Source organism: Malaclemys terrapin, chromosome 5, assembly GCF_027887155.1.
Source record: "Malaclemys terrapin pileata isolate rMalTer1 chromosome 5, rMalTer1.hap1, whole genome shotgun sequence".
Classification (NCBI taxonomy): Eukaryota; Metazoa; Chordata; order Testudines; family Emydidae; genus Malaclemys; species Malaclemys terrapin.
In genome coordinates this window covers 2,936,919-2,963,614 of record NC_071509.1, presented here as the reverse complement: position 1 = coordinate 2,963,614, position 26,696 = coordinate 2,936,919, and the positions used below count along the sequence as shown (strand labels likewise).

The 26,696-nt window shown below is 51.0% G+C and overlaps 1 protein-coding gene across 6 annotated transcripts in view; it reads right to left on the bottom strand.

The window, feature by feature from the left end:
* Nucleotides 1-704: 704 nt before the first annotated feature.
* SIGLEC1 (sialic acid binding Ig like lectin 1) overlaps nucleotides 705-26,696 on the bottom strand; it is a 67,643-nt gene continuing 41,651 nt past the window's right edge. For 5 of the 6 annotated variants that reach the window (XM_054030804.1, XM_054030802.1, XM_054030803.1 and 2 more), the window contains exons 8-22: nucleotides 25,751-26,005; nucleotides 24,270-24,572; nucleotides 21,924-22,178; nucleotides 18,841-19,140; nucleotides 16,528-16,788; nucleotides 14,384-14,686; nucleotides 13,613-13,867; nucleotides 10,689-10,994; nucleotides 9,977-10,228; nucleotides 7,951-8,259; nucleotides 6,210-6,464; nucleotides 5,031-5,333; nucleotides 3,237-3,336; nucleotides 2,188-2,260; nucleotides 705-1,073 (exon numbers count right to left, since the gene is read on the bottom strand). In XM_054030804.1, coding sequence (XP_053886779.1) covers nucleotides 1,044-1,073; nucleotides 2,188-2,260; nucleotides 3,237-3,336; nucleotides 5,031-5,333; nucleotides 6,210-6,464; nucleotides 7,951-8,259; nucleotides 9,977-10,228; nucleotides 10,689-10,994; nucleotides 13,613-13,867; nucleotides 14,384-14,686; nucleotides 16,528-16,788; nucleotides 18,841-19,140; nucleotides 21,924-22,178; nucleotides 24,270-24,572; nucleotides 25,751-26,005 — 3,560 coding nt within the window. In that variant the 3' untranslated portion in view covers nucleotides 705-1,043. The remainder of the gene's footprint in view (nucleotides 1,074-2,187; nucleotides 2,261-3,236; nucleotides 3,337-5,030; nucleotides 5,334-6,209; nucleotides 6,465-7,950; nucleotides 8,260-9,976; nucleotides 10,229-10,688; nucleotides 10,995-13,612; nucleotides 13,868-14,383; nucleotides 14,687-16,527; nucleotides 16,789-18,840; nucleotides 19,141-21,923; nucleotides 22,179-24,269; nucleotides 24,573-25,750; nucleotides 26,006-26,696) is intronic. The other variant, XM_054030807.1, reaches the window with a different exon arrangement.

Sequence of the window (26,696 nt, the reverse complement as noted above, 5' to 3'; positions counted from 1 at the left end):
AGGGGGCTGGGAGTTCTGGGGGGGAGCTGTCAGGGGGCAGGAGTGGGGAGAGGGATCGGAGCAGTCAGGGGACAGGGAGCAGAGGGGTTTAGATGGGTTGGGAGTTCTGGGGGGGGCTGTCAGGGGGTGGGGAGTGGTTGGATGGGGCGTGGGAGTCCCAGGGGTCTGTCTGGGGGTGGGGGTGTGGATAAAGGTTGGGGCAGTCAGGGGACAAGAGGCAGGGAGGCTTAGATAGTCCTGGGGGGCAGTTAGGGGCAGGGGTCCCAGGAGGGGGTAGTCAGGGGACAAGGAACGGGGGGAGGGTTGGGAGGTCAGGGGGGGCGGGAAGTGGGAGGGGCAGGGGCGGGGCTAGGGCGGGGCTTCTCCCGTCCTCTTTTTTGCTCGCTGAAATATGGTAACCCTACATTAGTCCATACCTGTGTATCTCCCATAGCAGCCCTTAGATACCCCCTTAGGGTTGAGTCTGTATTGCTGGGCACACCTCACCTGAGAGCCAAGATCCACCCGTAGCACCCCCTCAGTGGTTAGATACCGAGGGCTCCCCCAGCTGCTCCCCCAGTAAGGTTGAATAGACTTTGAGAATGATGAGGTTTAAGGGCCTGATCCTGCATCTGTGCTATCAAGGAGGAGCTCCCCCACTGCCTTCCCCTCACACGAGATCAGGCCCAGAGGGGTTGTACTTTTGAACATTTGTGACACAGACACTTTGCTCCTTGGTTTATTTTGTGACTGATGAGCTGCTTGGCAGCACGCCGGGAGGTTATTGCAAACGTGGGGGCTTGGCGGAGTCACAGGGCACAGATGAGGGTGCTCCGGACGGCGTGGGTTTGTGGAGGGAGACAGCCTGGGATTGTTCACAGTCCGGGCTCAGTTCCGGGTATTGACAGCGGTCCCGCATTTGACACATGCGACGTACCGAGTATGGCGAGCACTAAAAATGTGCCACTGGGTGAGAACAACTTCGCTGCCCGGGTCCAGCTGGGCAAGGGGAGTCTCAGTGCGGCTGCCACGCAGGCTGCTCCAGGCGCTGCCAGGCGGCGTGGTTATCTGTTGATCGAGGAGGTGTCGTCAACCTGGAAAAGTTACACAACCCCTCCTGGTTGGAATTTGCTGGGAAAAACCCCAGAGCCCCAAATCAGCCTGTGGGACAAGCTCCCAAGTGCACGATCCCTGGCCACGCACCAAACATGGGTCTCTGTTATCTTTGGTACCAGAAGCGGACCAGGGGCCATGGGCAGTGGCATCGACTTGCTGAGCTAAAATCCTGCCCCTCTGCCTATCTTTGACCCTCCTGCAGGGGTCGCTCCGCCCTTCTATTCCGAGCACTCCCTCTGCCTAGCGTCCGGCTCTGGACCCACCCGTCCTCAGCTCTGCCAGCCTGGGGAATGGGAGTGTGACTTCCCACCCTCACCCAGCATTCTTCCTAGCCAGCGGGGTTAAATTATCAACATCCAGCCGGCGCCCGTCCGCAGAGCTCCATGGACATCAGCGGGCCGGATCCCCAGCGGGTGCCGATCGGCAGAGATCCACTGACGTCAACGGGCCAGTCGATGCCCACAGCTGCCCTGCAGCCAATGGAGCTAAGTCGAGTTGGACCAGCTGAGGATCTAGTCCTTAAGTAACTCCTGCACCCCCAACATGGACTGCATCTTCCCCTATGCTCCAGGCACAAAGAATTATACTCCTAGGTGAGGGGTGAGCGGAGCAGGGGGAAATGGGGAGACAGGCCCCCAGAGAAGGTTCTCCATACCTCATCGGGGCTGGAGGGTGAGACAGAGGCTTGAAGGGGGAGGGACAGAGATGGGGGAGGCTGTGGGGAGCATGCAGTTTTCATGCCCAGGCCTTTTTGATAGGCCAGCATGTGCAGGGCAGGGCGGGCTGGAAAAAATTCAACCCAGATCCTGTTTGATCCCAACGCTGGCCCAGGATTTCAGCTCCTTATGCACCCCAGTGCATTAACCCCTCTGCCCGCTCCATCCCCATCAGTCCCACTCTCCTGAACTCATGTCCCCAGTATCCAACCCGAGGCCGGCTCTGTAGGCAACAGCAAGGCAACCAGAGCCTCTCAGTCCAGTTGGCCAGACTGTCTTTTATGCCTTTGAGCAGCTGGGGGCCTGACCCCCAGCTCTGGTGCCCCCGGGCCAAGCCCCAGCCCGGCACCAACGCAGCCACGCTGAGGAATCGCACCTGTGATTGTTCCCTTGTGCCGGTCAGTTCCATGGCGCTTTCGTCTTTTAGCGGCTTCACTAGCTTCGTTATCCTAGGCAGGGGAGGAGGCGAGGGGGGTTAGCACTTTAGGGGCAGAAAAAGCCCAACTTGGCAGGCCCGCCGTTCCGTCTGTCCACCTACATCGCAAACCCTAGCTTGGGTCATCAGCAGGATCTGAACCCAGAGCGGAAGAGCAGACCTCTGCTGCTTGAGTTAAAGGAACAATCCTGCTAGCGGTAGTAGGCTGTTTTCCTGTGGCGGACCCGCCACTAGTGAGGGGTCTGACACACACTTTGCCAGTGTGTTGTTCTCATGTGCCCATCATTGTGGTGTCTGGCCACCAATGCCCCCCTCCGTCAGATGCGGCTCCTGAATGCACACGCTCGATACAAGAGGGGCTGCCATTCTCCAGGGCCATTCAGCCATTGGCCTCTCCCCTTAGACTGCCAGGGAGGGGGCCAGTTGTGATGCCAACACCTGGAACTGGCCTGAGACCTGGCGAGGCATTGTGCACAAGGTGCTCAAAAACTCTCAAATGGCACCATCAGGGCCCAAACCAGGGACTTCCAGAGCTAACCATGGCAGTCTCTACAGCATCTGCTATAGAGACCAGCTCTTCAGGTTGGACTGTAACAGCCTGACATCCTCTGTGGATCACATAGAGTGGGAGACACAACACGCTGAGCAGTGGGTCATACAACTCATGTTCACCACTGGCTTGGCCAGTGACCCCGCAGCAAAAGGATTCACAGTCTGTAACCAGGCCAGCAGCCTCTCATGTGCCCCCTCATGGCCTACAGGCAACCTGCCTCAATTTCCCTCTTGGACTGTTCAAATAAACATCACTTCAGGCTTTTTCCTGGTCAAAACTTACCCCTCCTTGTGGGCTGGCTTTAGTAATATCAAATAAACAATAAATAAAAATCACCCACCCCAAAACAAGCCGTCCCTTCCCAGCCCTTGTGAGCCAGCCCAATTGGACACCCTTGAACTGCTTCTGCGAACTAAAGCATCAAGAACCAAGTTACCTGGGCCATAACAGGACCACTGCAATGGCCAGAACAATAGCCCCCAGCACTGCGATGAACATCCCGGCCAGGATCTTGTACAAGCGGAGGTCAGCGAGAGCTGAGGAGGAGAGAGGAGAGGAGGGTTATTCCGGCCAGTGTAAAACCACAAACAGCTGTCTGCATAGTGATTTCCCAGACACTGCTGTGACTCAAGTCACTCCAACGGGGGCAAAACATGGGTACGGGGCAGGAGGCAGTGAGTTTTGGAAAGGTGAAGTTGCCCCCCTGATGTACTGGATTTAGCCTCTCCCTCTCCAGCCCCCTTCCTGGAAGGCCAGTGACTTGTGATTGTCAGGTCTGACAACACACTCAGCACTCAAAGCCAGGAGGCTGTGTTCTTCTACCGCAACATCTGAGTCTTCATGTCATCAATATGTTGTTTCAGTCATCGCGTCGTGGCTATTGTCTGTACTCCATCACCTCCCGATGGACCTGCTTGTGTGTCCCACTGCCCCCTGCTGGGTAGGATCAGATCTCCAAGAGATCTCGGAGTTGTGGATGGTTCTCTGAAAACATCCGCTCAATGTGCAGTGGCAGTCAAACATGCAAGCAGAATGTTGGGAACCATTAGGAAAGGGACAGATACTAAGACAGTAAAAATCATATTGCCTCTCTGTAAATCCAGTTCTATATGCAGTTCTGGTCGCTCCATCTCAAAAAAGCTACATTAGAATTGAAAAAGATACAGAGAAGGGCAACAAAAATGATTAGGGGTATGGAACGGCTTCTGTATGAGGAGGGATTAAAAAGGCTGGGACTGTTCAGAATGGGAAAGAGGGGGGATATGACCGAGGTCTATAAAATCATGACTGGTTTGAAGAAAGTAAATAAGGAAGTGTTATTTACTCCTTCTCATAACACAAGAACCAGAGGTCACTGCTGATAGGCAGCAGGTTTAAAACAAATCAGAGGAAGTATTTCTTCGCACAATGCACAGTCACCCTGTGGAACTCCTTGCCAAGGGATGTTGTGAAGGCCAAAACTATAACTGGGTTCAAAAAAGCATCAGATACACAGGGCCGGTGCAAGGAAGTTTTGCACCCTAGGTGAAACTTCCACCTTGCGCCACTCCCCAACTCGGCTAACCCTGTCCCCCGCCCCCCCCCGCGGCAGCTAACCCCACCTGCGGAGTCCCCCCCGCGGAAGCTAACCCCGGCCGGGGAGCCCGCCCCAGCTCACCTCCACTCCACCTCCCTCGCCTGAGCGGGCTTTTAGGCGCCCTCAACCACTAGGCACCCTAGGCGGCCGCCTAGTTTGCCTAGTGGTTGCACCGGCCCTGCAGATACATTCATGGAGGAGAAGTCCATCAATGGCTATTCACCAAGATGGTCAGAGATGCAACCCCATGCTCTGGTTGCCCCTTAGCCTCTGACTGCCAGATCCTGGGACTGGGCAACAGGGGATGGATCACTCAATAATTGCCCTGTTCTGTTCATTCCCTCTGGGGCAACTGGCATTGGCCACTGTCGGTAGACAGGAGACTGGGCTGGATGGACGATTGGTCAGACCAAGTCTGGCCGTTCTTATGTGTGTCTGTGTTTGCCCATGTGCCTCACTGCCCCCTGCTGGATGGATTCAGATCTGCTCCTCGGAGGATCTGTGCCCCCTGCTGGGTACAACGGTACTGGATGGAGGACACGCTGTAGGGAACAATCCTACGTTGTCTGTGGGGATGGATTAGATGGGACGTGGTAGCCTCACCCATGGCTGATAGCTCTGCCTGTCTCACAGCCCCCTAGCAGCCTGACTCACTTTGCGCACTGAAGTAGGAGGCGATTGTCACGTTGCCCAGTGCATTGCTGGCCACGCACGTGTATTCTGCTGAATCCGCTGATGTGACGTCCCAGATCTCCACTCTCAAGGTGTTGTAGGATGGAAACACACTGACCCTCTGGCTGGCTGCTGAGCGTGGACCTTGGCTGGAAGCCACTAGTTTATCCTCTCTGTACAGGGCTAATTCAGCCCGTGGGTTGCTATCAGCCGTGCAATGGATGAGGCCCACCCTTGCATTGCGGTTCTCCAGGAAGGCGTTCATTGATGGGTTCCTTGGAGCATCTGCATGGAGGAGACAATGTTACTGTTAAATCAGGTGGCTGGACTTCTTCAACTGACAAAGAGGGGGTGACTGGTTAAGAGCAGCCAGTGGTGGTCTACAGTTATTGACTAGAACAGATCACAAAACAGACTTTCCATCCCATGAGAAATTCCAAGATTTCAAAATTTCATTTGTCCTGCTTTGAAATCTCGTAATTTTTTGCATAATGGAATATTTCTTCTCAACCTTATCCAAAAGTTTCTTTCGGATACCCTCAGAATGTTTCATTTTGACTTTGTAGTGTTGACTCTTCTGTTATATTATGGAAATGAAGCATTTCAGCCTTATTGGAACAAAACATTTGTATCTTATCACAACAAAACATTTTAGTGATTTCCCCCTTGAAAAATTCAATGAAATGGATACGTTCTGGGGAAACGTTTGTGTTGTCAAATCAGCATTTTCCAATGGAAAACTGTCCCCTTGTAAATTGTTCGACGCACTCTATTATTTACCTTCAAAGTGAATCTGCAAACAGCGCTACACAAATGCCAAGAAATCACGTTAGCCAGGCTTTTAGCATCCAAGGGGTGAGGGGTGAAAGGACAGGGGAGAGAGGAGGAGGGGAGACTGCAGGAGAAGGAAGAGGTTGTTTCAATCATTGTTTGGTTGGGTTCATTTAAAGGGAGGGGACGTTTGCGTCTTGATTTTTGATTCTAGATGCTCTCCTAGTTCAGAGCGGGTTGGATCTGGGGCTCTGCCTTGGGCCTGGGTCTTAATTTTACTCTCATAGAGCGCTGGGCACATCTATGGTTCTCTAGAAATAACAGATAACAACAACAAGTTGCCTTTATTTAGTGCGAACAAATCAACCCCCAAATCCCCTTGACACTCACAGAGCACATCCAAGCTGACCAGGGCAGAGATGGCACTTCCTGTCCTCCCCTCTGCCCGACAGTGGTATGACCCTGTGTCGGCGCTGGAGACCCTATCAAGGTGGAGCGACCTAACGGGACCATCCTGCAGCCACTTGCTGTTCTTATACCAGGTGTAGTTGGTCTCGCCCCCGAGCCAATCGGCAACCAGGCAGGTCACGTTGACTGTGACTCCTTCGTGGATTTCCTGAGATGGTTCAATCATGATTCTGACAGCTGATGGGGAGAGGAGATCAGGAAAATCAGCCATGTGTATTCTAGTGGGAACCGGCAGAGCTCCATGTTTCATGCTATTAGCTGCTCAGAGCTGCTTAAAAAATTTTCATCCGAATTCTTTTTCAGGCTTTTTTTTTTTTTTTTTTTTTTTTGACAGAATGGACATTTTTGCAAGAAAATTTCCATTTTTGCTGATTTTGTGTGTGTGTGTGTGTGTGTGTGTGTGTGTTAAAAATAACGACTTTTGGTTTTCAACAATTTTTGAGATTTTGGTTTTTCATCGAAAAATTCTGCAAAAAATGTCCACAAAACTGAAAAATGTTAATTTCTGTCAACATTTTCGACAGAAAATAATCTCCATTTTCCAACCAGTGCTAGTCATCTCGGATTCCAGTTCCAACTAGCCCAAGGTTCGACCCTTCTGATGGCTGTTTGGTGTGTCTTAATCCAGATGCCTCCTCCACAAAACCCACCACCATAATTGGCACTGATCGGACCCCTTGTTGGCCCCCTTTGAATGGACCAAAGAAATGAACTATCTACTCATTGCTAGAGGTGATCCCTCCAGGTCAGAGCTGGGGCATGGAGAAGCACATGTGTTGGGTATATTGCACTGCCATTGTTTGTGCAGATAAAGATATCATTCGGGGAATGTGATTTTCAAAGCAGGCTAGGGGATTTTGACACATATCTCCCAGTGACATTATTGTATGCCATGTTGTTGTAGCCATGTCAGTCCCGGGATATTAGAGAGACAAGGTGGGTGATGTAATATCTTTTATTGAACCAACTTCAATAAAGATATTACCTCACCCACCTTGTCTCAGTGACATTATTGGCATCTATGTGTCTAAATCCCCTAGATCAGGGTTCTCAACTTTTTTCTTTCTGCAGCTGCCCCCCGCAGGCTATAAAAACTCCACCGCCCACCTGTGCCACAGTAACCGCTTTTCTGCGTATAAAAGCCAGGGCTGGCGTTAGTGCAGGGCAATTGCCTGGGGTCCCACACCACAGGGGCCCCCATGAAGCTTCATTGCTCAGACTTCGGCTTCAGTCCCGGGTGGCGGGGCTCAGGGCCCTGGACTTCAGCCCCATGCGCTGGGGCTTCGGCTTTCTGCTCTGGGCCCCAGCTAGTCTAACACCAGCCATGCTTGGAGGGACCCCCTGAAACCTGCTCGCAGCCCCCGCAGAGGGCCCCAGACCCCTGGTTGAGAACCACTGCCCTAGATCACTTGGCAGATCTCAGTCTTCGCCTCTAACATTGTCAGCCTAGCACCAGCTGCTAGCACTGAACTCTACACCCAAATCTGCTGTGATGCTCAGATCAAGATTTAAATCCGAGTTTCCCCAGAGGTTGCAGGTGCACAAACTCCAGTTCCTGCTTTGGCCCCACCCCGTGGGATCTGAATCCAAATCCCCCCATAGCCTATGGGTGCTCCAGGGAGAGAGCACAGCACAGAAGGGTTAAAAAGACACCTGCACTCACTCTCCACACCGAAGCGCACGGATGCTGCAGCACTGCCGTAGGTGTTGTTAGCTGAGCAGACGTACTGGCCTGCGTCCTCCAGCATGACGTCCTTCATCTCCACCTTCAGGCAGTTGTGGGACACGTGAATGCTCAGCCGCTGGTTGGGTGAGCCCCGAGAACCCCGGGTGGAAGCCATGGGCGTGCGCTCAGCCCCTCGGTACAAGGCTATATCTGACGGTGGGTGGCTGTCGACAGTGCATTGGATGATGGCCTGGTGCCCATCCTGGGCATCTAGGAAGGAGATGAGTGAGGGCTTCCTTGGGGCGTCTGAAGGGACAAGAACACGTTGTACTTGAGTTAAAAAACAGACAGTGACTTTCTTCTGGAAGGGGCTTGCAGAGTTTGGCCAGATGGCTCTGGGGACGGGCAGGGGGTATGGAGTAGCTCTGGAAAGGAAATGGTTTTCCTGCTCTTTGAGCATTTTTGAGATTTTAAAAAACTCTCCCTGTCCCAAATCAGGATGGAAAATCGAAATGGCAACAACTTTCGCAAACCAAAAATCTGACATTTGTTTTTGAACATCGCAATCGGAACATTTTGTCTCAATAATTTTGGATACATTTTGTTTCAATGTTGACCGATTCATATTTTTTACATATTTTGTATCTTCAGTTAACTTTCAGAGGGGGAGCCGTGTTAGTCTGGATCTGTAAAAAGCGGCAAAGAGTCCTGTGGCACCTTATAGACTAACAGACGTATTGGAGCATAAGCTTTCGTGGGTGAATACCCCCTTCATCAGTCACAGTGGGTATTCACCCACAAAAGCTTATGCTCCAATACGTCTGTTAGTCTATAAGGTGCCACAGGACTCTTTGTCGCTTTTTTCAGTTAACTTAAATTTCTAAATGGGAAATCGGTTTGAACCAAAAAGCATTTAGAAAATGTCGAAATGGGATGCTTCGACGACGTAGACTCTCTTTTCCAAAAAAGTTTGAAATGGGAAATTCATTGAAATTGACCCTTTCCTATGAAGCGTTTAGGCTCTGAGGAATCAGTGTTTTCCAATGAAAAAACGTTTTGTTACAAAATTCCCAATCGGTTCTAGCGTGACGCTTATAACACTGGGCCCCTGGTCAACTCTCTGACTAGCTCAGTGGTGACCGGACGTCATCGGCACTTGATGACTATCCATCGATCTGTGTGACGTGACCCGGAGCCTGAACAGAGTTGCTAGGGAGCAGCACCACAACTGGCGCTGTTTGCCTCCCATTGGCAGTCACAGCAGAGAGGCCGAAGGTGGAATGGGCCACAGCAAATGAGCTTCTCTGTCTCTCCTGGAGTTTGCCCTCCAGGCCAGGGCCGAGGCCCAGGCAGACAGCAATGCGGGGAAAGCCCATGGGGCTGTGCCCACTGTTAATAGAGCGCTAGGGCAGATTCAGTGCAGCACATGCCGATCTCCGTTACCCCAGTGTAACGCTGCCCGAGTCCATCTCCTTCTGTCTCAGGTATTTTGAAGGCACTTCTCATTGGTCCCTGAATCACTGTGGGGTAGCATTGCTCTGGAGAAACTCTGTTCCTCTGGATTTACGCTGCCACCACTGAAAGCAGGTTTTGGCCCGGCATGTTTCTATAACTGACCCCATCTGAGCCAACAGCAGGATTTGAACCGAGGATTTACAGAGCTAAAAGCGCGAGTGAAAGGACTAAGCCCGTTCATTAGCTGACAGCCATGGCAGACTCATTAACCTCTGATGTGGAGCAGCCACTAGAGGGGGACAAAAACCTTCCCTTTCTAGTGTGGGTCATGTTTCCACTTAAGATATTTAAAGCTAAATAACGTTTCAAGAATTTGACCCATTTGGGTTGTGTCCAGCAGGGAAATGTCCCCCATTCCCCAGAGAAACAATGATGGCTTGTCCCTGGAGTTAGTCCTGGCAGGCACCCAGCAAGACTTGGTTTTGTGATTGAAGTCGCCTGCACTGGGAATTCGGTTGCATGCTCCATCTGAGAGGACGTAACGTTATCTAAACTGCAGGCAACTTACAGAGCACGCGCAAGGCGGTGGGCAGAGATGTCCTCCTTCCCCTGTCATTGTGAGCCGTGCAGGAATACAAGCCAGCATCGGTGCCCGCCGCACCACGGATCGGGAGGGAACTGCCAGGGCCCTCCGCCAGCCATTTGGCGTTCTTGTACCAGGTGTAAATGGTGCTCGGCCGGGCACTGGTATCCTCACAGGTCAGTGTGATGCGGTCCCCCTCACGTACATCGGGACCTGCTTGGATCACAACCCTCACAGCTGTGGAAGAAACCAGAGCAAAGCTGGAATGGATACAGCTGGAGCAGCTCTTTGAAACTAATAACTAACCATTGGAGTCAGCTTGGTAGACTGTTACAGATCTCTGATCCTCTGCCCAATTCTACCCCAGGCCTGGCATGGGTTAGAGCAGCTTGGGGGCTGCTCTAACCTACACACCTGGCAATGATCCACATTCACCAACCAGGGATAGCTGGAGCACAGCATGTTTCAGCCATATCTGCTTCCCTGTCTCTACACACCCCCTATGCGGGGGTCAGATGGTTCTGTGGCTTCTTTCCCCACTTAGTTAGCACTCTCCTGGCCAGAAGAATCCCCAGCAGAATAGACAGGAAGATTTCACTCCCTGGTGCAGGGGTAGGGCAGTGTGGGAGAGAATCTGCCCCGAATTCCCTTCTAAGCAACACTGGAGTGCAATGGGAGTGACGAACTCCATACTCACTCTCGATGGTGAAGTATACGGAGGTGCTGGCCTCGCCGATCGCATTGTTTGCCGAGCACACGTACGTCCCTTCATCCTCCAAGGTGACGCTCCTGATCTCCAGTTTCAAGGTGTTAGGAGAGGACGAGACGCGTAACCTCTGTCCGGATGCCCCGTCACCTCGGGAGGAACCAGAAGCAACCAGCTCACCAGCTCTGCGCAGGACCAGTTCTGACTGCGGGTTACTGTCAACAGCACAGACGATGATGGCTAGCTTCCCATCTTGAGTCTCCAGGAAGGACTTCACCCAGAGATTCCTGGGAGGATCTACAAGGAAGGAGGATTTAATTTGACTTCAGAACTTCAACGTGACGTCAGTGACTCACAAATTATTGGGTACCTGGGTGAAATTCCCTGCCCTGTGCTATACAGGTGGTCGGACTGGATAATCGAATGGCTTCTTCTAGCTTGGGACCCTGTTAACTAGAGCCAGGAAGGAGTCATTATTAGAGCTGGGCAAGCAATTTGTCACAGCTCATTGGGGGGGGGGGGAGGGATAGCCAGGGCCAGCGCAACCCATTAGGAGACCGAGGCGGTCACCTAGGGAACTACAATTTGGGGGGCAGCGGCCGCGATGGTATTTTGGCGGCGGGACCTTCCGCTGCCTCTGTGCGGGGGCGGCATTTTGGGGCGGGACCTTCTGCCACCTAGGGCGGCAGAGAAGCTGGCGGTGCTCCTGGGGATAGCTCAGTGGTTTGAGCATTGGCCTGCTAAACCCAGGGTTATGAGTTCAATCCTTGAGGGGGCCAATTAGGGATCTAGGGCAAAAATCTGTCTGGGAATTGGTCCTGCTTTGAGCAGGGGGTTGGACTAGATACCTCCAGAGGTCCCTTCCAACCCTGATATTCTATGATTTATTCAGTGAACTTTGCCTCTTTTTTCTAGTTATGTCATTATTCAAAATTACTTGGCAGGGGATTTCTATGACTGACTCTTGGCCTGTCGCTTGTTCACAAGCTGTTTGTGATGAGTATTCAATACAAAAATTCAAGCAGTATTGCTTGGACACGTTGGTGTCACATGGTGTGTCACTGTTCCCTGATTGGATGAGAGTGTGACTCTAAGAATCAGGTTTCTGGGGTGGGGGGGAGTTGAAAACTCGCTTTTCATCAGATTTCTCTAGAATCAGCTGTGGATTCTCCACTTTTGGCAACTTCTCTCCCGGGAACTCTTTTACCCTAATACTCATGGGAAATAAACATAAGCAGGGCTTGAATGTAGGCCGCGTGAACTCCGTTCGAACGTCATGCCCATTGTCCTGTGCCATTTTGAGCAATGTTTGCTCTGCTTTCTTGCCTCAGCACTTGATACTCAGGATAAAGGGCGTGAGGAGGACCCCTGGACTTGTTGGCTGAGTTTTTGGGGAACCCAGCCAACAAGTCCAGACTCAAGGAGATCAATTTGTTTTACTCAACAAAGAGAAGCTTAAGAGGTGATTTGATCACAGTCGATACGTGCCTACACGGAGAACAAATATTTAACAATGGGCTCTTCACTCTAGCAGACAAAGGTCTAACACAATCCAAAGGCTGGAAGTTGAAGCTGGACAAATTCAGACTTGAAATAAGGCGTGCATTGTTAACGGTGAGCGTAATGAACCCTTGGAACAACTTAACAAGGATCATGGTGGATTCTCCATCATTAGCAATTTTTAAATCAAGATTGGCTGGTTTTCTAAAAGTTCGGCTCTAGGGATTATTGTGGGGCAGGTCTCCAGGTGTGTTATAGAGGAGAGCAGACTGGATGGTCACAGTGGTCCCTTCTGGACTTGGAATCCATGAACCTCTGAAAAATATTTTTAATTGAAACTTTTTTTTAATGAACATAGAAAAACCGGAAACCAAAAATGTTTCTGTAAAATGTTTTTTTTGGCTTTCGTTTAAAAAAAAAATGGTTTCCAATAAAAATAAATCCATTTTTGGTTTTCAAAACAGTTTTTGAAAATGGACCATTTTTCCGTTTCAGTTTTTTGTAAATTTTTCTTGGAGAATTTTGAAAAATGTGAAAAAATTTCAAGACTTTCTGTAAAAAATGCTTGGTATTTTTACCCACATCTAGTTCCAGGTGAGGCTGTGGCTGGTGGTAACAAGGAGGGCCGTGGTTCTGGCTTTAGATGAGATTTGGCAAATTCTGAATTTACCTGGTTTCCAGCTGAAACTAGCTCAGTCCGAACCACTGTCCATCCCACTTCCACACCTAGACGTGACCCTTTGCAGCTGCCTTACCTCCCCAATGAGCTCCGCCCACCCATCTCCCGGCTGCCCACGCCCTCCACAGCTACCCACCTGACATGTCCTCTAACAGCTGACTCCTAAACTGATAGCCAGGTTGGGAACCAGCTGGGAGCACATGCCCAGGAGCATGGGCGGATTTCCACTCTCGGGAGTCAGGATGGGGACAAGGAAACCTTCCCTGACCCCCAGACTAGACCCCACCCCTTACTCGACACAATTCCCAGATCCTTCGAACCCCCAGTTCCCAAGGGATAGCTCAGTATTTTAAGGCTCAATCCAAACACGTCTCTTGCTAATGTTTGAATGCCTTTTCTCCCATGTGTGGTTTGAGTGGGCACAAACCATGGAGCACTGTCTGCTTTCTAAAGACCGGGGGATGGGGGGAGGACTACACTACGCTCCTACAATGGGGTTCCTCTAAGGACGTAGACTTTGCCCTGCAGATCAGACCATAGGTCCACCAACTCTGGGGTCTTGTCTCCAGCAGTAGCCAAAGCAGGATACAGCCCTCCCCTCCTCACTAATGTATGGAGGGGTCGCTTATCTAGCTCTCCTTTTTAGTGCCAGTGGCTGGGGGCACTGGGCTGGGCTGGTGAATACAGAGGCATTTTTCTCTGAACCTTGCACAGTTCAACCATGCAAAGAACTTACAGAGGACGTTCAAAGTGCCTGGGGAAGAGCTTCTAACCCTCTCCTGGGTCTTCACTGTGCAGTGGTAGGATCCAGCATCAGCGGTGGTGACCTTGGGAAACGTAAGTGACCTGCCAGGGCCCTTGCTGAACCATATGTTGTTCTTATACCAGGTGTAGTGTGGCATCCCCGGGGCATCACTGTCAACTGCACAGGTCAGGTTAACAGCATCCCCCTCGTGGACATCCGGCGAAGGAGAGATCCAGACCCTTGCAGCTGGGAGGAAAGATTAATGTGAGAAAATGTTTATATACTATGGGGATGGATGGATGGATAGATAAAGGGGTATGTATGGAGATGGACAGATGGATATGACGGTTATGTAGAGGGATGAATGGATGGATACAGCGATCTGTATGGGGATGCAAGGATTAGAGAAAGAGAGAGATACAGGGATAAGTATGGGGAAGGATGAACAGATAGATACAGGGGTATGTAAGAGGATTGATGGATGGATGGATGCAGGGATATGTATGGGAATGCATGAATAGATAGACAGATACAGGGGGTATTTAGGTGGATGGATGGATATAGGGGGATGTATGGGGATGTGTGGATGGATCGGTAGATACTGGGGATGTTTAGGTGGATGGTTGGATACAGGGGTATGTATGGCTGGATCTATAGCTATAAGAGGTATCTAGGTGGCTGGCTGGCTGGATACAGCAGTATGTAGGGGGATGGATGGATGGATCCAATTCCCATGGCAGTAGAGGGCAATGTTGCACTCACTCTCTGCAGTGAAGTTCAGTGAGGTGGTTGAGTTGCCGTACGCGTTACTAGCAGAACACACATACTCTCCTTCATCCTCCATCACCACAGCCTGGATCTCCACCTTCAAGCTGTTGTGTGATGAGGAGACGCTGACTCGCTGTCCGGCTGCCCAGTGGGAGCCAGTGGTGGAAGCCACAAGTTCACCTCCTCTGAACAGAGATAACTGTGACTGTGGGTCACTATCAACAGTGCACTGGAGAACGCCCAGCTGCCCATCCGGTGTCTCCAGGAAGGAGGTCAACTCGGGCTCCCGGGGTGGATCTGTTGGGGTGAGACACTCGCATTAAGACACAATGAACATGCTCTTCATTTGCTATCATCTTGGGCCTTTAATGCCATGATTCCTTCTTTGATCAGCAAAGCATTGTCTCTGGGCTGCCAGCCTATTTCATCAGCACAACATTCACTGTCAGTTGCTTGAAACGTCTATGCTGAATCCCTTCTCCCCTCACAACCCTTCATCTCTTAAGTCCTTTTATCCTGTAGGTTCTCCATTGCAGACACTACCACACTATAAATAATAGAAGGAGAAGAAGGAAAGGCAGATCCACCCAGAAGGATCTGATCAGACTGCCCCATTCCCATTTGAAAATCTAAATTAAAGAGTCCACTCCAAATACTTTTTAATTTATACTTGTGGTTTGCTTCTGTTCCTAGAGTTGGTTGGGAATTTTGAATGCAATTTTTTGGGGTCAAAAAATGTTGATTAATTGAAAATGAATCTGCTTGTGAAACAGAATCGGTTTTGACAAATCTCCAGCCTTGAATAATGTTTGGCAAAAAAGTTGCAGAAGATTTGAAATGAAAAACACCAGTTTTCACGTTCAAAATGACTTTCTTTTGAAAAGTCAGCCAGTAAGACTTTTAAAAAGGTTAACAAGGAAAGAAAAGTTCAAAATCAAAACAAAATGGTTTCGAAATGATCAAAATGAAATATTTCCATTGACCTGGACCTGAAGTTTGGTTTTGGTGTTTTGTTTTTTCAGTTTGCAGAAAATTGTCAAGATTTTGGTGTTTGGTCCAGATTCAGGATGGGAAAATTTTTCCAACTCCTGAAAATTTTCGAAGGATGGGAAAACCTTTTCCCTCTTGGCTCTGCCTTCTACAGTGTAAATGCCATGATACAGGCTGAAATGGGTGGTACCCTGACTCTTTCACCGTTAGAGTTCCCAAGGATATGTGGCCCGTATTGTCTCCTGCTCTGCTCAATAAGCCTTTGATACAACATTGGGAAGGGGCAGTGTGAAACCTGCGTCCCTTCCACGGTTCCTGTTCCCTCTTTGCTCAGGCAAAGTCCTGCTGAGGTCAGTGTGAATGTTACTGAGCAATACGGGCTCCTGCATCTGGCCTGTCATGATCAGTGCCAGAACCTCTCTCTAGAGCCATTGGGAGCGATATGCTGTCCTGGAGCAGGGCCCTGGTTCATGGAATCTAGACCAGCCGCGGCCTGTGGCAGTCGCAGAGCTGTGCAGAAACTGCCATTTTTGGTTCAGGGGGAGATTCGTGCTTTGGAAATGTCTTTGGTTCCAGAATGGAACAAAATCAAAGAATTCTGAAATTTCCCGCTAGCCAAAATTCTGAAGAAAAAATAAATAAAATTTCAGGTCAATCAAAACATTTTGTTTTGACAACATTGAAACGTTTCGTCCTGATTTTGCCTTTTTGTTTTCATTTTATGTGATGTTTTATAATAAAAACGGGAAAAATCAGAAACCAAAAGTCATGTCGAAATGGAAAAGCGAAACGTTCTGGTCCGAGAAGGCTGCCATGGAACATTGGACCCAATTGAAACGCTCTTTTCACCTTTTGGTTTCAAAACAAATTTTCACCCAAGATGACGCGTTTCTGCGAAACGTTTTGCTTTCGATGAATCAGCATTTCCTGCTGGGAAAATCTCCCGCTGGAAAATTTCCAACCAGCTCTGGGAATAGCCGTCCTCCGGCAATGCTCTGGAGAAAAGCAATGCACCCAGCCCAGGGCGCAGTTAAGCAGCGATGCAATGCAACGGGCTGCTCCAATATTCACTGACATCAATGGGACGCTGTCCACAGACCTCCACAAGAACTGGCTCAGCCTCCACCTGGATAAACAATATCACTTACAAGAGACGTGTAAGTTGACGGCTGGGGAGATGCTGCTACTGGTTCCCTCGGGGCTGTGAGCTTTGCAGTGGTAAGAGGCAGTATCCCCACTGGTTACGTGTGGGAAGGCGAGGGAGCTCTCTGAGCTCTCTTGAAGCCGGTGGCTGTTTTTGTACCAGGTGTAGATGGCGCCCTCTGGAGCATTTCCTGTCACATCACATGTCAGGGAGACATCCTCCCCTTCCTGAACGTCCGTGGAGGGCGTAACGAGAACTCTGGCGGCTAGAGGATGGAGACAAGCCACAGCAAAGAGAGAGAACAACAGCCTGGATCTCAGCAGCAAGTTGAATCCTACCTCTGGCCCCATCCTCGATGGCCCCAATATGCCAAGTTTGGATCGGAATCCAATATTCGGGCAATTCTCATTCCGCCTTTTATAGCCAAGATGGGAACTCCACATCTGGAAGTGGTTCTAAAGCTGGCCTCCCACAAAATCCAGGGGGACAGAGGTTGCATTCAGTGTGTCGGCTCATTACAGAGACAGGCGTGAAATGCAAACTCTGGGTCCAGATCCTAACTTCCCTGAAACTCAGCCTTTGGATCTGGGGTTCCGATTTTGGCCTAACCCTAATTTCCATCCCCATCCGTCAAGGCCTTTTCCTCTCCTCCTTCAAGAATCCCCACCCGCCTCAGTTTACACCACTCCAGGGCACTTCACCGCCCTCCCTATGCTGGCTCAGGTCTTGGCAGCGGCATGCCGGTCTCACCCATTACAAAGTCAACGGGAGTTTGCCTGAGGAAGGGCTGAGCGAGGACATCAAGATCTAGTCCGTGGTTTGTAAGCTTCTCGGGGCAGGGATCTTTATCTGGCTGCCTGTGCGGGACTGTGCACGCCTCTCAGTGCTACATCAATAACAGAGCCCCACATGCTCCTGCTGGTGCTTTACAATCAGGATCACCCACCATTACTACGCTGCCACCTCTGCAGTGGAACATGGCAACTGTTTATGCAGCAATGCTACATAACAGGTTAGGACAGGAAGTGAAGGCTACGGTGTCCAATAAACACAGCAGAGAGGCCTTAGGCCAAATACTCATTGAAGTACCCCTGAATGCAGAGAGGGCTCTTCCTCTCCTAGGGTGATGGGCAAGTACCACCCAAATGCTCCCCGGAGTTATTCATCTAGGGGCAGCTCCCCTGCTTAACAGTTCTCAGACGCTCAGCTATTCTCAATGCAGCCATTTTGGGCTGTATAAGTAGGGGCATTGCCGGCAGATCGAGGGACATGATCGTTCCCCTCTATTCAACATTGGTGAGGCCTCACCTGGAGTACTGTGTCCAGTTTTGGGCCCCACACTACAAGAAGGATGTGGAAAAATTAGAAAGAGTCCAACGGAGGGCAACAAAAATGATTAGGGGGCTGGAGCACATGACTTATGAGGAGAGGCTGAGGGAACTGGGATTGTTTAGTCTGCAGAAGAGAAGCATGAGGGGGGATTTGATAGCAGCCTTCAACTACCTGAAGGGGGTTCCAAAGAGGATGGATCTAGACTGTTCTCAGTAGTAGCAGATGACAGAACAAGGAGCAATGGTCTCAAGTTGCAGTGGGGGAGGTCTAGGTTGGATACTAGGAAACACTAGTTCACTAGGAGGGTGGTGAAGCACTGGAATGGGTTACCTAGGGAGGTGGTGGAATCTCCTTCCTTAGAGGTTTTTAAGATCAGGCTTGACAAAGCCCCGGCTGGGATGATTTAGTTGGGGGTTGGTCCTGCTTTGAGCAGGGGGTTGGACTAGATGACCTCCTGAGGTCCCTTCCAACCCTGATATTCTCTGGTTCCTCCTCACCCCCTTCATTACAGGTCATTTCCCTGGATACCCTTTGCCCTTCCTAGCTACAGACAGAAGAACCAGGGCCAACCCGTCCCCCATCTTGTGGTATTTCTAGCCGGGTGCATACTAGGACTCTCCATTCTAACACTGTTTCCAGGCTGGTTTTGTAGCCTGGGAAACCTGGTCCAAGATTCGGAGAAGTAGCCAAACTTGAAGGCATTTCCCCAGACAGACCCTATGAAACCTGTAGTCAATCACCTGTCTCTAGTGCAGGGACCCCTGCCTAGTGCCAGGGCTTCCTAGGAGGTCCTTGTCCCCATGGAACTTCATGGGGAGAGCGGGGATCGAACTCAGATCCCGCTGCTCCTGAGGCCCTAGAATCAAAGTAGCATCTGACCACTCCCTAGCAGCACAGGATCTAGGACACACAGATGAGCAGTTCTGCGTGCACCCAGCAAAGGGCAGTGCTGCACACGTCCTCTAGCCATTTCCTCCGTACTCACTTTGCACACGGAAGTACAGGCGACCAGAAGATGTGCCATATGCATTGCTAGCGGTGAAGCGATAGTTCCCTTCGTCCTCCAGCGTGATGTCCCGGATCTCCACCCTCAGGGAGTTCGGGGAGGCAGCGATGCCGATCCGTTGGGCGGCTGCAGTCCTGGAGCTGGTGGAGGCCACAAGTTCATCTCCTTTATACAGGGACAGCTGGGCCGGGGGGTTGCTGTCCACCACACACCGGATGATGGCCAGTCTGCCCATCTCCGCCTCCAGGAACGAGGTCATTCGGGGATTCCTGGGGGCGTCTGAAGAGTCGGGAGCAAAGATCGTCCTCAAGTTATATGTCTTGAGGATTGTTTAAAGACCCCTCCTATCCCTCTTGGACCATCCCATGGCCACCTAGATCCTCACCATTGTCATCACTCTGCTGCGTACCACAGCCACTAGAAACCTTACAGGGACACAGCGATGGAACTCAGCTCCTCAACTGATTGAGTTAGCAGAGAATTGCCATTAGCTGTGAGCTGTACTGGGGCTATGACACACAGAAGAAAAGCTCTGATTCCATCCAGTAGAGAGAATCTCACACACGAAGGCACATGATCCCATGCATGCTAAAATACACACACTCACACACATTCTAACACGCACATGCTCACTTGCCTGCTAAAATACACATGCTCGTGCGTGTTCTAATACACACGTGGTCTCACCCACACCCACACTAGCCGGTTAATTACACATGTAAGCAGAGTCAGGATGAGCTCTACCCTGACCTCTGGTGGTGAATTATGGCGAGTGTGGGAAAGAACTCCAGGGGCTGATCTGGTTTGCATAGGCACACCCACTTGCCTGGCACGAGACAACAGCAACTGATAGTGGTTACTTTGGATGGGGTGGGATCCCCAGTTTCTCTGTTATTGGGGCAGGAGGAATAAAGTGTTGTTACCCTGATTATGTGAATCAAGGACAATGAAACTGTTTTATGACAGAGGGTCTCACCATCACCTAAGTAGCACTTGCTAGACAAGGGACATGGGTTCCACAAGCCAGTGAATTCAGAGAGGATGGGGAACAGGTATTTGTACCTGATGGTATGGGTCCCCTTTGAGGGCTCAAAGCACCAATTGCACCACCTTCTCTCTCCACTGTTGGATGTCAGAACTAACTTTGATTCCATTAGGAGTCTAGTTACAGACTGCTGAGCTGAATTCACTTTGGGCCAATGGTGCACCAGCACTGGGGCTCCCCTACTATGAGCTGAAATCACAGATGAGCTAAAGTTACTAAGAGCTGAGATCACTGAGTGCTGTGTTAACTAGTGGGGGAGCCTAAAGCTATATTGCTAAGTGGCTGGCGGCGCAGCGAGTGGCACGGAGCCTTGCGGGGCCGGTTGGAGCGGCCCAAGGAACGGCTAGCGGAGCCGTTTGCGGGGACGGCTGGAGCGGCTCACAGGTCGGTGAGCGGAGCCATTTGCAGGGATGGCTGGAGCGGAGCGGAGCAGCTTGCAGAGCAGAGCAGTTTGTGGGACGGCAGGAAGTGGACTGGCTCGTGGTGAAGGCTGCGGCGGAACCCCACAGAGAGACGGCTGGCCTCGGATCACGTAAGGTGCCCCTTAACACTCTGCGTGCCCCCCTTTTACTCTGGGGCTGCACTGACCAGGGACAGAGACTTTGGGGGTTGTTGGACTTTTGGGACTTTGGGTGGTTGCTGGACCCAAGAGACTTTGGGGGTGTTGGACTTTGGGGACTCTGGGTGATTTTTGGGTTGCTGGTTTCAAGAACCAAAGGGAAAGGACACAGCCCAATTTGCTGGGGTGGGTCTTTTGTTCATGGTTTGTGTTATGAATCCTGTTTGTGATGTTTTTCCAATTTAATGCTGATGTCATTTACCTCACGTTATTAAACATTTTCTGTTACACTCAGACTCCGTGCTTGCGAGAGGGGAAGTATTGCCTCTTAGAGGTGCCCAGGGGGTGGTATGTAATTGTCCCAGGTCACTGGGTGGGGGCTCGAGCCAGTTTTGCATTGCGTTATTGAAACAGAACCCCTAGCTACAGAACCCGGCCCTTGTTCCTGCCAACTTAGATGGGCAGAAGGGCTACACAGACAAGCTATTTCTTGTCAGTTCTGCTCAGGTTTTAGCTTCCTATGGTAACCCTTGAAAAGAATACAGCCTGGCCCCACATCTACTCTTGCTGGCAGGGTCTGCAGCGGAGGAGACAGTCTCTCATCAGCAGTGCCCAAGTGGAGGGCAGGGTGGAAGCTGGTACTAATGACCGGAAGCAGGAGAATGAGTTTCTGAGATTTTGAGACTGATGTGAAGAAACCGACAGTGAGTTTTAAAAAGCCGGGTGAGCAGTTTGGATCCTGACGCAAACAGCCCGGCTGTGTGAGGATGGGAGGGGAAGCGACGGCACTGCGCGTGTTAGACGACAGCACAGGGTCTGCACGCGGGCTGGTCGCCAGTGTTCAATAAGTCACATCTGATTGCAGAGTTTCACAGGTAGCTTCTCTCTGGAACAGATGCACGTGTCACCCATTCGTACTCAGGGTGGCGCATGGTCCCCCTCTCGTGGTTGGATCACATGGAGGTCGGTGGGCTGGCTCCAGCCTTGAGCTAACGGCTCTGGGTATTTTAGCTCATGCTTTTAGAGACAGAGGTCCCTGTTTGGGGCATAACAGGGTCCTCAGCTTTCATGTGATTCGGCCACTACTGGGGCCAGAGCACCAGCCTGAGTAAACCTGGGTTACATGTGCACATACGTGTTGGCACACACGCATGCTCCTGCATGTACGCAAGAGACCTGACACACACAAACCATGCACATGGGTGCACGTACACCCACATGTACCCACACATGCACACACCCACACTGCATGGACCCACGCACCCAGATGAACACACGTGCATCCAGCGACATGTAGCCAAATGCACCCTCACATGTACACACAACCACAACGCACACCTGCAAGTGTAGTCAGGTGTGTTGGTTGGGACCCGACTGATTGCACCACTGGGGCCCATGCGCACCTGCTCCTGTGGGAACCGGCCACTGCCATGAAGATTCAAAGCGTCTGGAACTTACACAGCACGTTCAGCGAGACCAAGGTGGAGCTTCTGTTTGTTCCGTTATTCGTTGCCTTGCAGTAATAAACCCCGGCGTCTGCACTGGCCACCTGCTGGAACACCAGGGAATTGGCCAGGCCCGTGGACAGCCACTGGCCATTTCTGTACCAGCTGTAGTTAGTCATGGCCGATGAGTTGCTGCTCACTTGGCAGGTCAAGTTGACCCCCTGGCCTTCCTGCACCTCTGAGGCCGGTGTGGCGATGACCCTCGCCGCTGAGGGGGAAGAGAGACAAACAGGATTCAGGGACTGAGCGACGGGGGAAGTGCAAAGCAACGAAAGAATCGTCTCTTTGGGTACATTCTGGGGCATGACATAACTGCCTGCTAGGGCTGGAAGACCAAGGGGGCAGCCCATGGGGGTATACAAAGGAGCAAGGGGGTGGTCTTAACCCAAGGGGGAGTTAGTCTGTATCCTAGAATCCATTTCCTGACAGTGCAATCTGTCCCCAAGAGATGGGCTGGAGCCCCGTTGCGTGGGACATTTAAAATTAGACTCTACAGAGCTCTAGAAAATGTTCTGGAGGCAGCAGTCCTGCCCCTGGGGGCTAGGAGTGTAGAAGAGGGTCTTTTCCATCACTAGATTCTGTGATTCGATTAGGCTGGGGAACAGGCTCTCAAGAGAAGTGGTGGTAGTTGTAACAGACAGTTAAAATGGGCGTAGGCAAAGTCCTGGAGAATGCACAGTAGCACGTGCGTGTGAGGGTTACGGTGTGTATAGGGGGCCGGGGGGTGTACATTGGGAGCAGCATACATTAGATGACCTTGTACATCAGAGTTGTATGATGCTTTGAGAGGGGGATTTTGACACAGAGCCAGATTCTGATCTCAGTTACACCAGTGTAAATGCATAATAATTCTATCGCTTTCAGCAGAGTGACTCTGGATTTACCTTAGTGTTCCTGAGAGCAGAATCTGGCCCACCGATGGGAATCGTTGCCTCTTGGAGTATCGCCGGCTTTGAGGGACTTTGGAAACATTTTGCAAATTTCACAATTGTCTTTTTTTTAGCAGCGAATCAATCAATCGTTTCAAATGTCACAAACGGGCCATTATGTTGCCCTAATTTGGCAGCCATTTTCCTACAGCTCCCCGAGTTCTATCAAATGGCCAGCGCTTGGCAAAATGGGCATGGCCTAAAGTCATTCGTGATCTGTCGTCTTTATCCAGTAAGGTGTGTCCGTGCACAGAAGCTTGGTTTTATGTAGCAAACTCGGTCAAAAGGCCCAAATTGGACACTTACATTTCAGGTAGTTTCCTTTCTTCATGATGGATTAGATGACCTCTTGAGGTCTCGTCCAGCCCAGGGTTTCTATGAATCTATGATACACCTCTACCCCGATAGAACACGACCCGATAGAACACGAATTCGGATATAACGTGGTAAAGCAGCGGGGAGTCCCGGACCCTTTAAAGCGCCACCCGAGCCTCGCTGCTTTACCGTGTTATATCCAAATTCGTGTGGAGCAATGGACCCTTTAAATCACTGCCCAAGCCCTGCTGCTGGAGCCCCGCCGGTGATTTAAAGGGCCCGGGGCTCCCTGCAGTGGCTGGAGCACCGGGCCCTTTAAATCACCGCTGGGGAAGCCGGTCTTGCAGTCTCACCTATAAGGTGGTGAGATTTTTTGGCTCCCAAGGACCGCGTTATATCGGGGTAGAGGTGTATTTAATATTCAGTGGTTCCATAGGATACTGCGGAATCTCCCCTTTTCCTTTTTCCCTTTATGGAGCCCATCCCACTAACTCGGATGCCATCCTAGGAAGCAATGGGGGCAACCCCTACAGGAGTTAATAAGGTGGGATCAGTAGTGAATCACCCAGAGATTCATAGATTCCAAGCCCAGAAGGGACCACTGTGATCTAGTCTGATCTCCTCCATAGCCCAGGCCGGAGACCTGCCCCACAGTAATCCCTAGAGCCGAGCTGTTAGAAAAACATCCCATCTTGATTCAAAACTTGCCAGTGATGGAGAATCCACCCCAACCTTTGGGAAATTATTCCAGTGGTAAACGATGCTCAGGGTGACCAAACGATTCAATCCCTCACAACAGCCATTTCACTAAGGGTTCAATCCAGGGCCATGACGAGTCAGTGGGACACGACCCGCCCCTCCAGTGAACCCCCATTGCGATCAATGGAATTGCTGGGGGGATTTTTTCTTTTTATAACGGCAGAAGGATTAGCGTGAATTGTCCCTTACCGCCAAGGGGGCCGGGCCCCCTCCCTGCCTGCCTGGGTCTCTCTCCCACCACCCGCGGTTGGAAAGGCCAGTTCCCTTTGACAAGAGGAACCCAGCTAGGCACTCACTCTCTGCACTGAAGACCATGGAGGTGCTTGCATTGCCGTAGGCGTTCCTAGCCAAGCACACGTAGGTCCCTTCGTCCTCCAGCACCACCTCGTGGATCTCCACCTTCAGGCTGTTGTACGATGGAGTCACCCTGAGCCTCTGGCCGGCCAACAAGCGGGAGCCACTGGTGGAAGCTACTAATTCATCTCCTCTGTACAGGGCTAATTCGGACTGCGGGTCGCTGTCGGTGGTGCACAGGACGATGCCCAGGTGCCTGTTCTGCGTCTCTAGCAGGGAGCTCATCTGGGGCCGTCTCGGTGGAACTGCAGGGTTAAAATGTTGTTGGCCGATATGTTATTTGACATATGATTATTTACTAGATTAGGAGAAACCCTCGCAACCCCATCTCCTCCCCAGCGCTCTAACGGGTCCTTCTGATGGCACCAGCAGCCAGGCTGATGCTCCAGTCTCCTTCTTTGCTCAAACAGGCCTGGGCCAATAAAGGCGAGACAGGAATCTGGCCAGAATTGGAATCTGGAGCAACTGAAGGTCCCTGAGCCGCCAGCCTCACTTTGATATGACGGACCGTATGTTCTGGGGCAGAACTTTGGGAGTTTAGATGATAACAGTGGGCCAGACTCTCAGCTGGTGTCAATCTGCAGAGCTCTATTTCTTTCAGTGGAGCTACTCCGATTGACACCCATTCAGGAGGTGGCCCAAGGATCTTGCATTTGTATGGAGCCTTGGATCCCGATAGAGTCGAGAAATTTAAACTCATACACAAGCTATGGGAAGGGAGCACGTCATCCACCTCTGAAATGCACGTGCAGCTCTGGGGTGGAACGTAGCGGCTGTTTTACGGTGCACAGCAACGCTACACTCAAGTTAAGGGCAGGAAGCGAAAACAACGGTTTCCTTCTAAAACGACAGGGAGAAGCGATTGGCAGGGCGAACAGCAGTTACAGCAGGTGGAATTTGGGCCTGGCACCGGAGTTAATATTCTTATGAAGAATGCCAGCCAGGGCCTCTTTTTACTGACCATGAATGGTCAGGATACCAGTTCTACTCTACATCTCACCTGCAAGATGACAACTCCACCAGCACCACGCCAGTTTAGCACGCTGCTGTGGAATCTGGAGTGTGTGAACTCAGCTAGAAGGTTGCTTGGCCACGGAGGCTAGCTACGGCGCATCAGTTGCAGGACCAGGCCAGTATTGCCAGATTGATCTGATTAACTGACTTGCATCTTACTTTAATAAAGGCTTTCAGGGCCAGATTCTGCTCTCAGACAGGCTCATGTAAATCTGGAGTCACTCCATTGATTCAGGGATCGCTTTAGTTTCACGATGGGGCAGTTGAGGGCAGAACTTGGCCTTTAGTGTGTGAATTGTGGCCCCTCAAGATGTCCCCCAGCTGATCTAAGGATTAGCCAATTCCCTAATCACAAAGAATTCCCTTTTGGGCCTGATTTGGGGGGCTGTGGAAGGGAGGTCATACTTACACAGCACCCGCAGAGTGACAGCCGGAGAGGTGCTGCTGCCTCTCTTTGTCTGGGCCTTACACTGGAAAGCGCCCGCGTCCCTGCTGCTCGCGGCTGGGAGGACCAGGGTGTTCTCGGAGCTCTCCTTCAGCCACGCCGTGTTCTTATACCAGGTATAGCTGGGCCCTTCCTCTGCACTTCGGGTGGTGACACACGTCAGGGTGACTGTGTCTCCTTCGCGCACCTCCGGGGCGGGACTGATCAACACTCTCGCTGCTGAAAGAGGGAGGGAAGGAAACACAGTAAAGCAGGGGAATGAAATCTTTGTCGTGAAACTTTTGCCTGCCTGCTAGGGCTGCCACCCAAGGTTTGTCCTCTGGGCCTCACATAAGCTGTGTGAGCCTGAGCCACCTCCGTCTAGTCCCAGCTGGACGCTGGCCCACGTTGCCCATCCAAATATATGCTAAGGGCTGTGTGAGTCCGGTGATGACGGGGAGATGTAATGAAGCCAGGGACACTGAAATCAAGCCTCTAGTCCAGTTGCTGAGTGTAGATTCAGCACCCGGCTCTTGTTTGGGTTTGCCTATACCGCAGTATTATGGGCTAGGTTGCGGTTCTTTATTGTTTGCTGTTTTTTTATTGTGGTCGGTTTGGGGGAGGGAGGGAGAGGAGGAATACAGGCCATTTATAAGACTGGCAGGATGGCTTTTGGCCTATCCTCCCACATTGGGATAGCTGCCCCAAAGGAGGAAGGGGGGTTGAAAAAATCCTGTTGAAACTGTTTTTCAATAGAAAAATTGCTTTTTTGGGGGGCAAAACAAAAGGTTCCACAAAAGAATTAGGATTTTGTGACAAAAAAGTCATTTTTTCTGCACAGAAACCAGAACACCCAAAACCAGAAAAGTTTTTGGCTTTTGGCCCAAAGCTGAAACACTGCAGTTTGGGAATACTGCTGCAGTGCTTCATG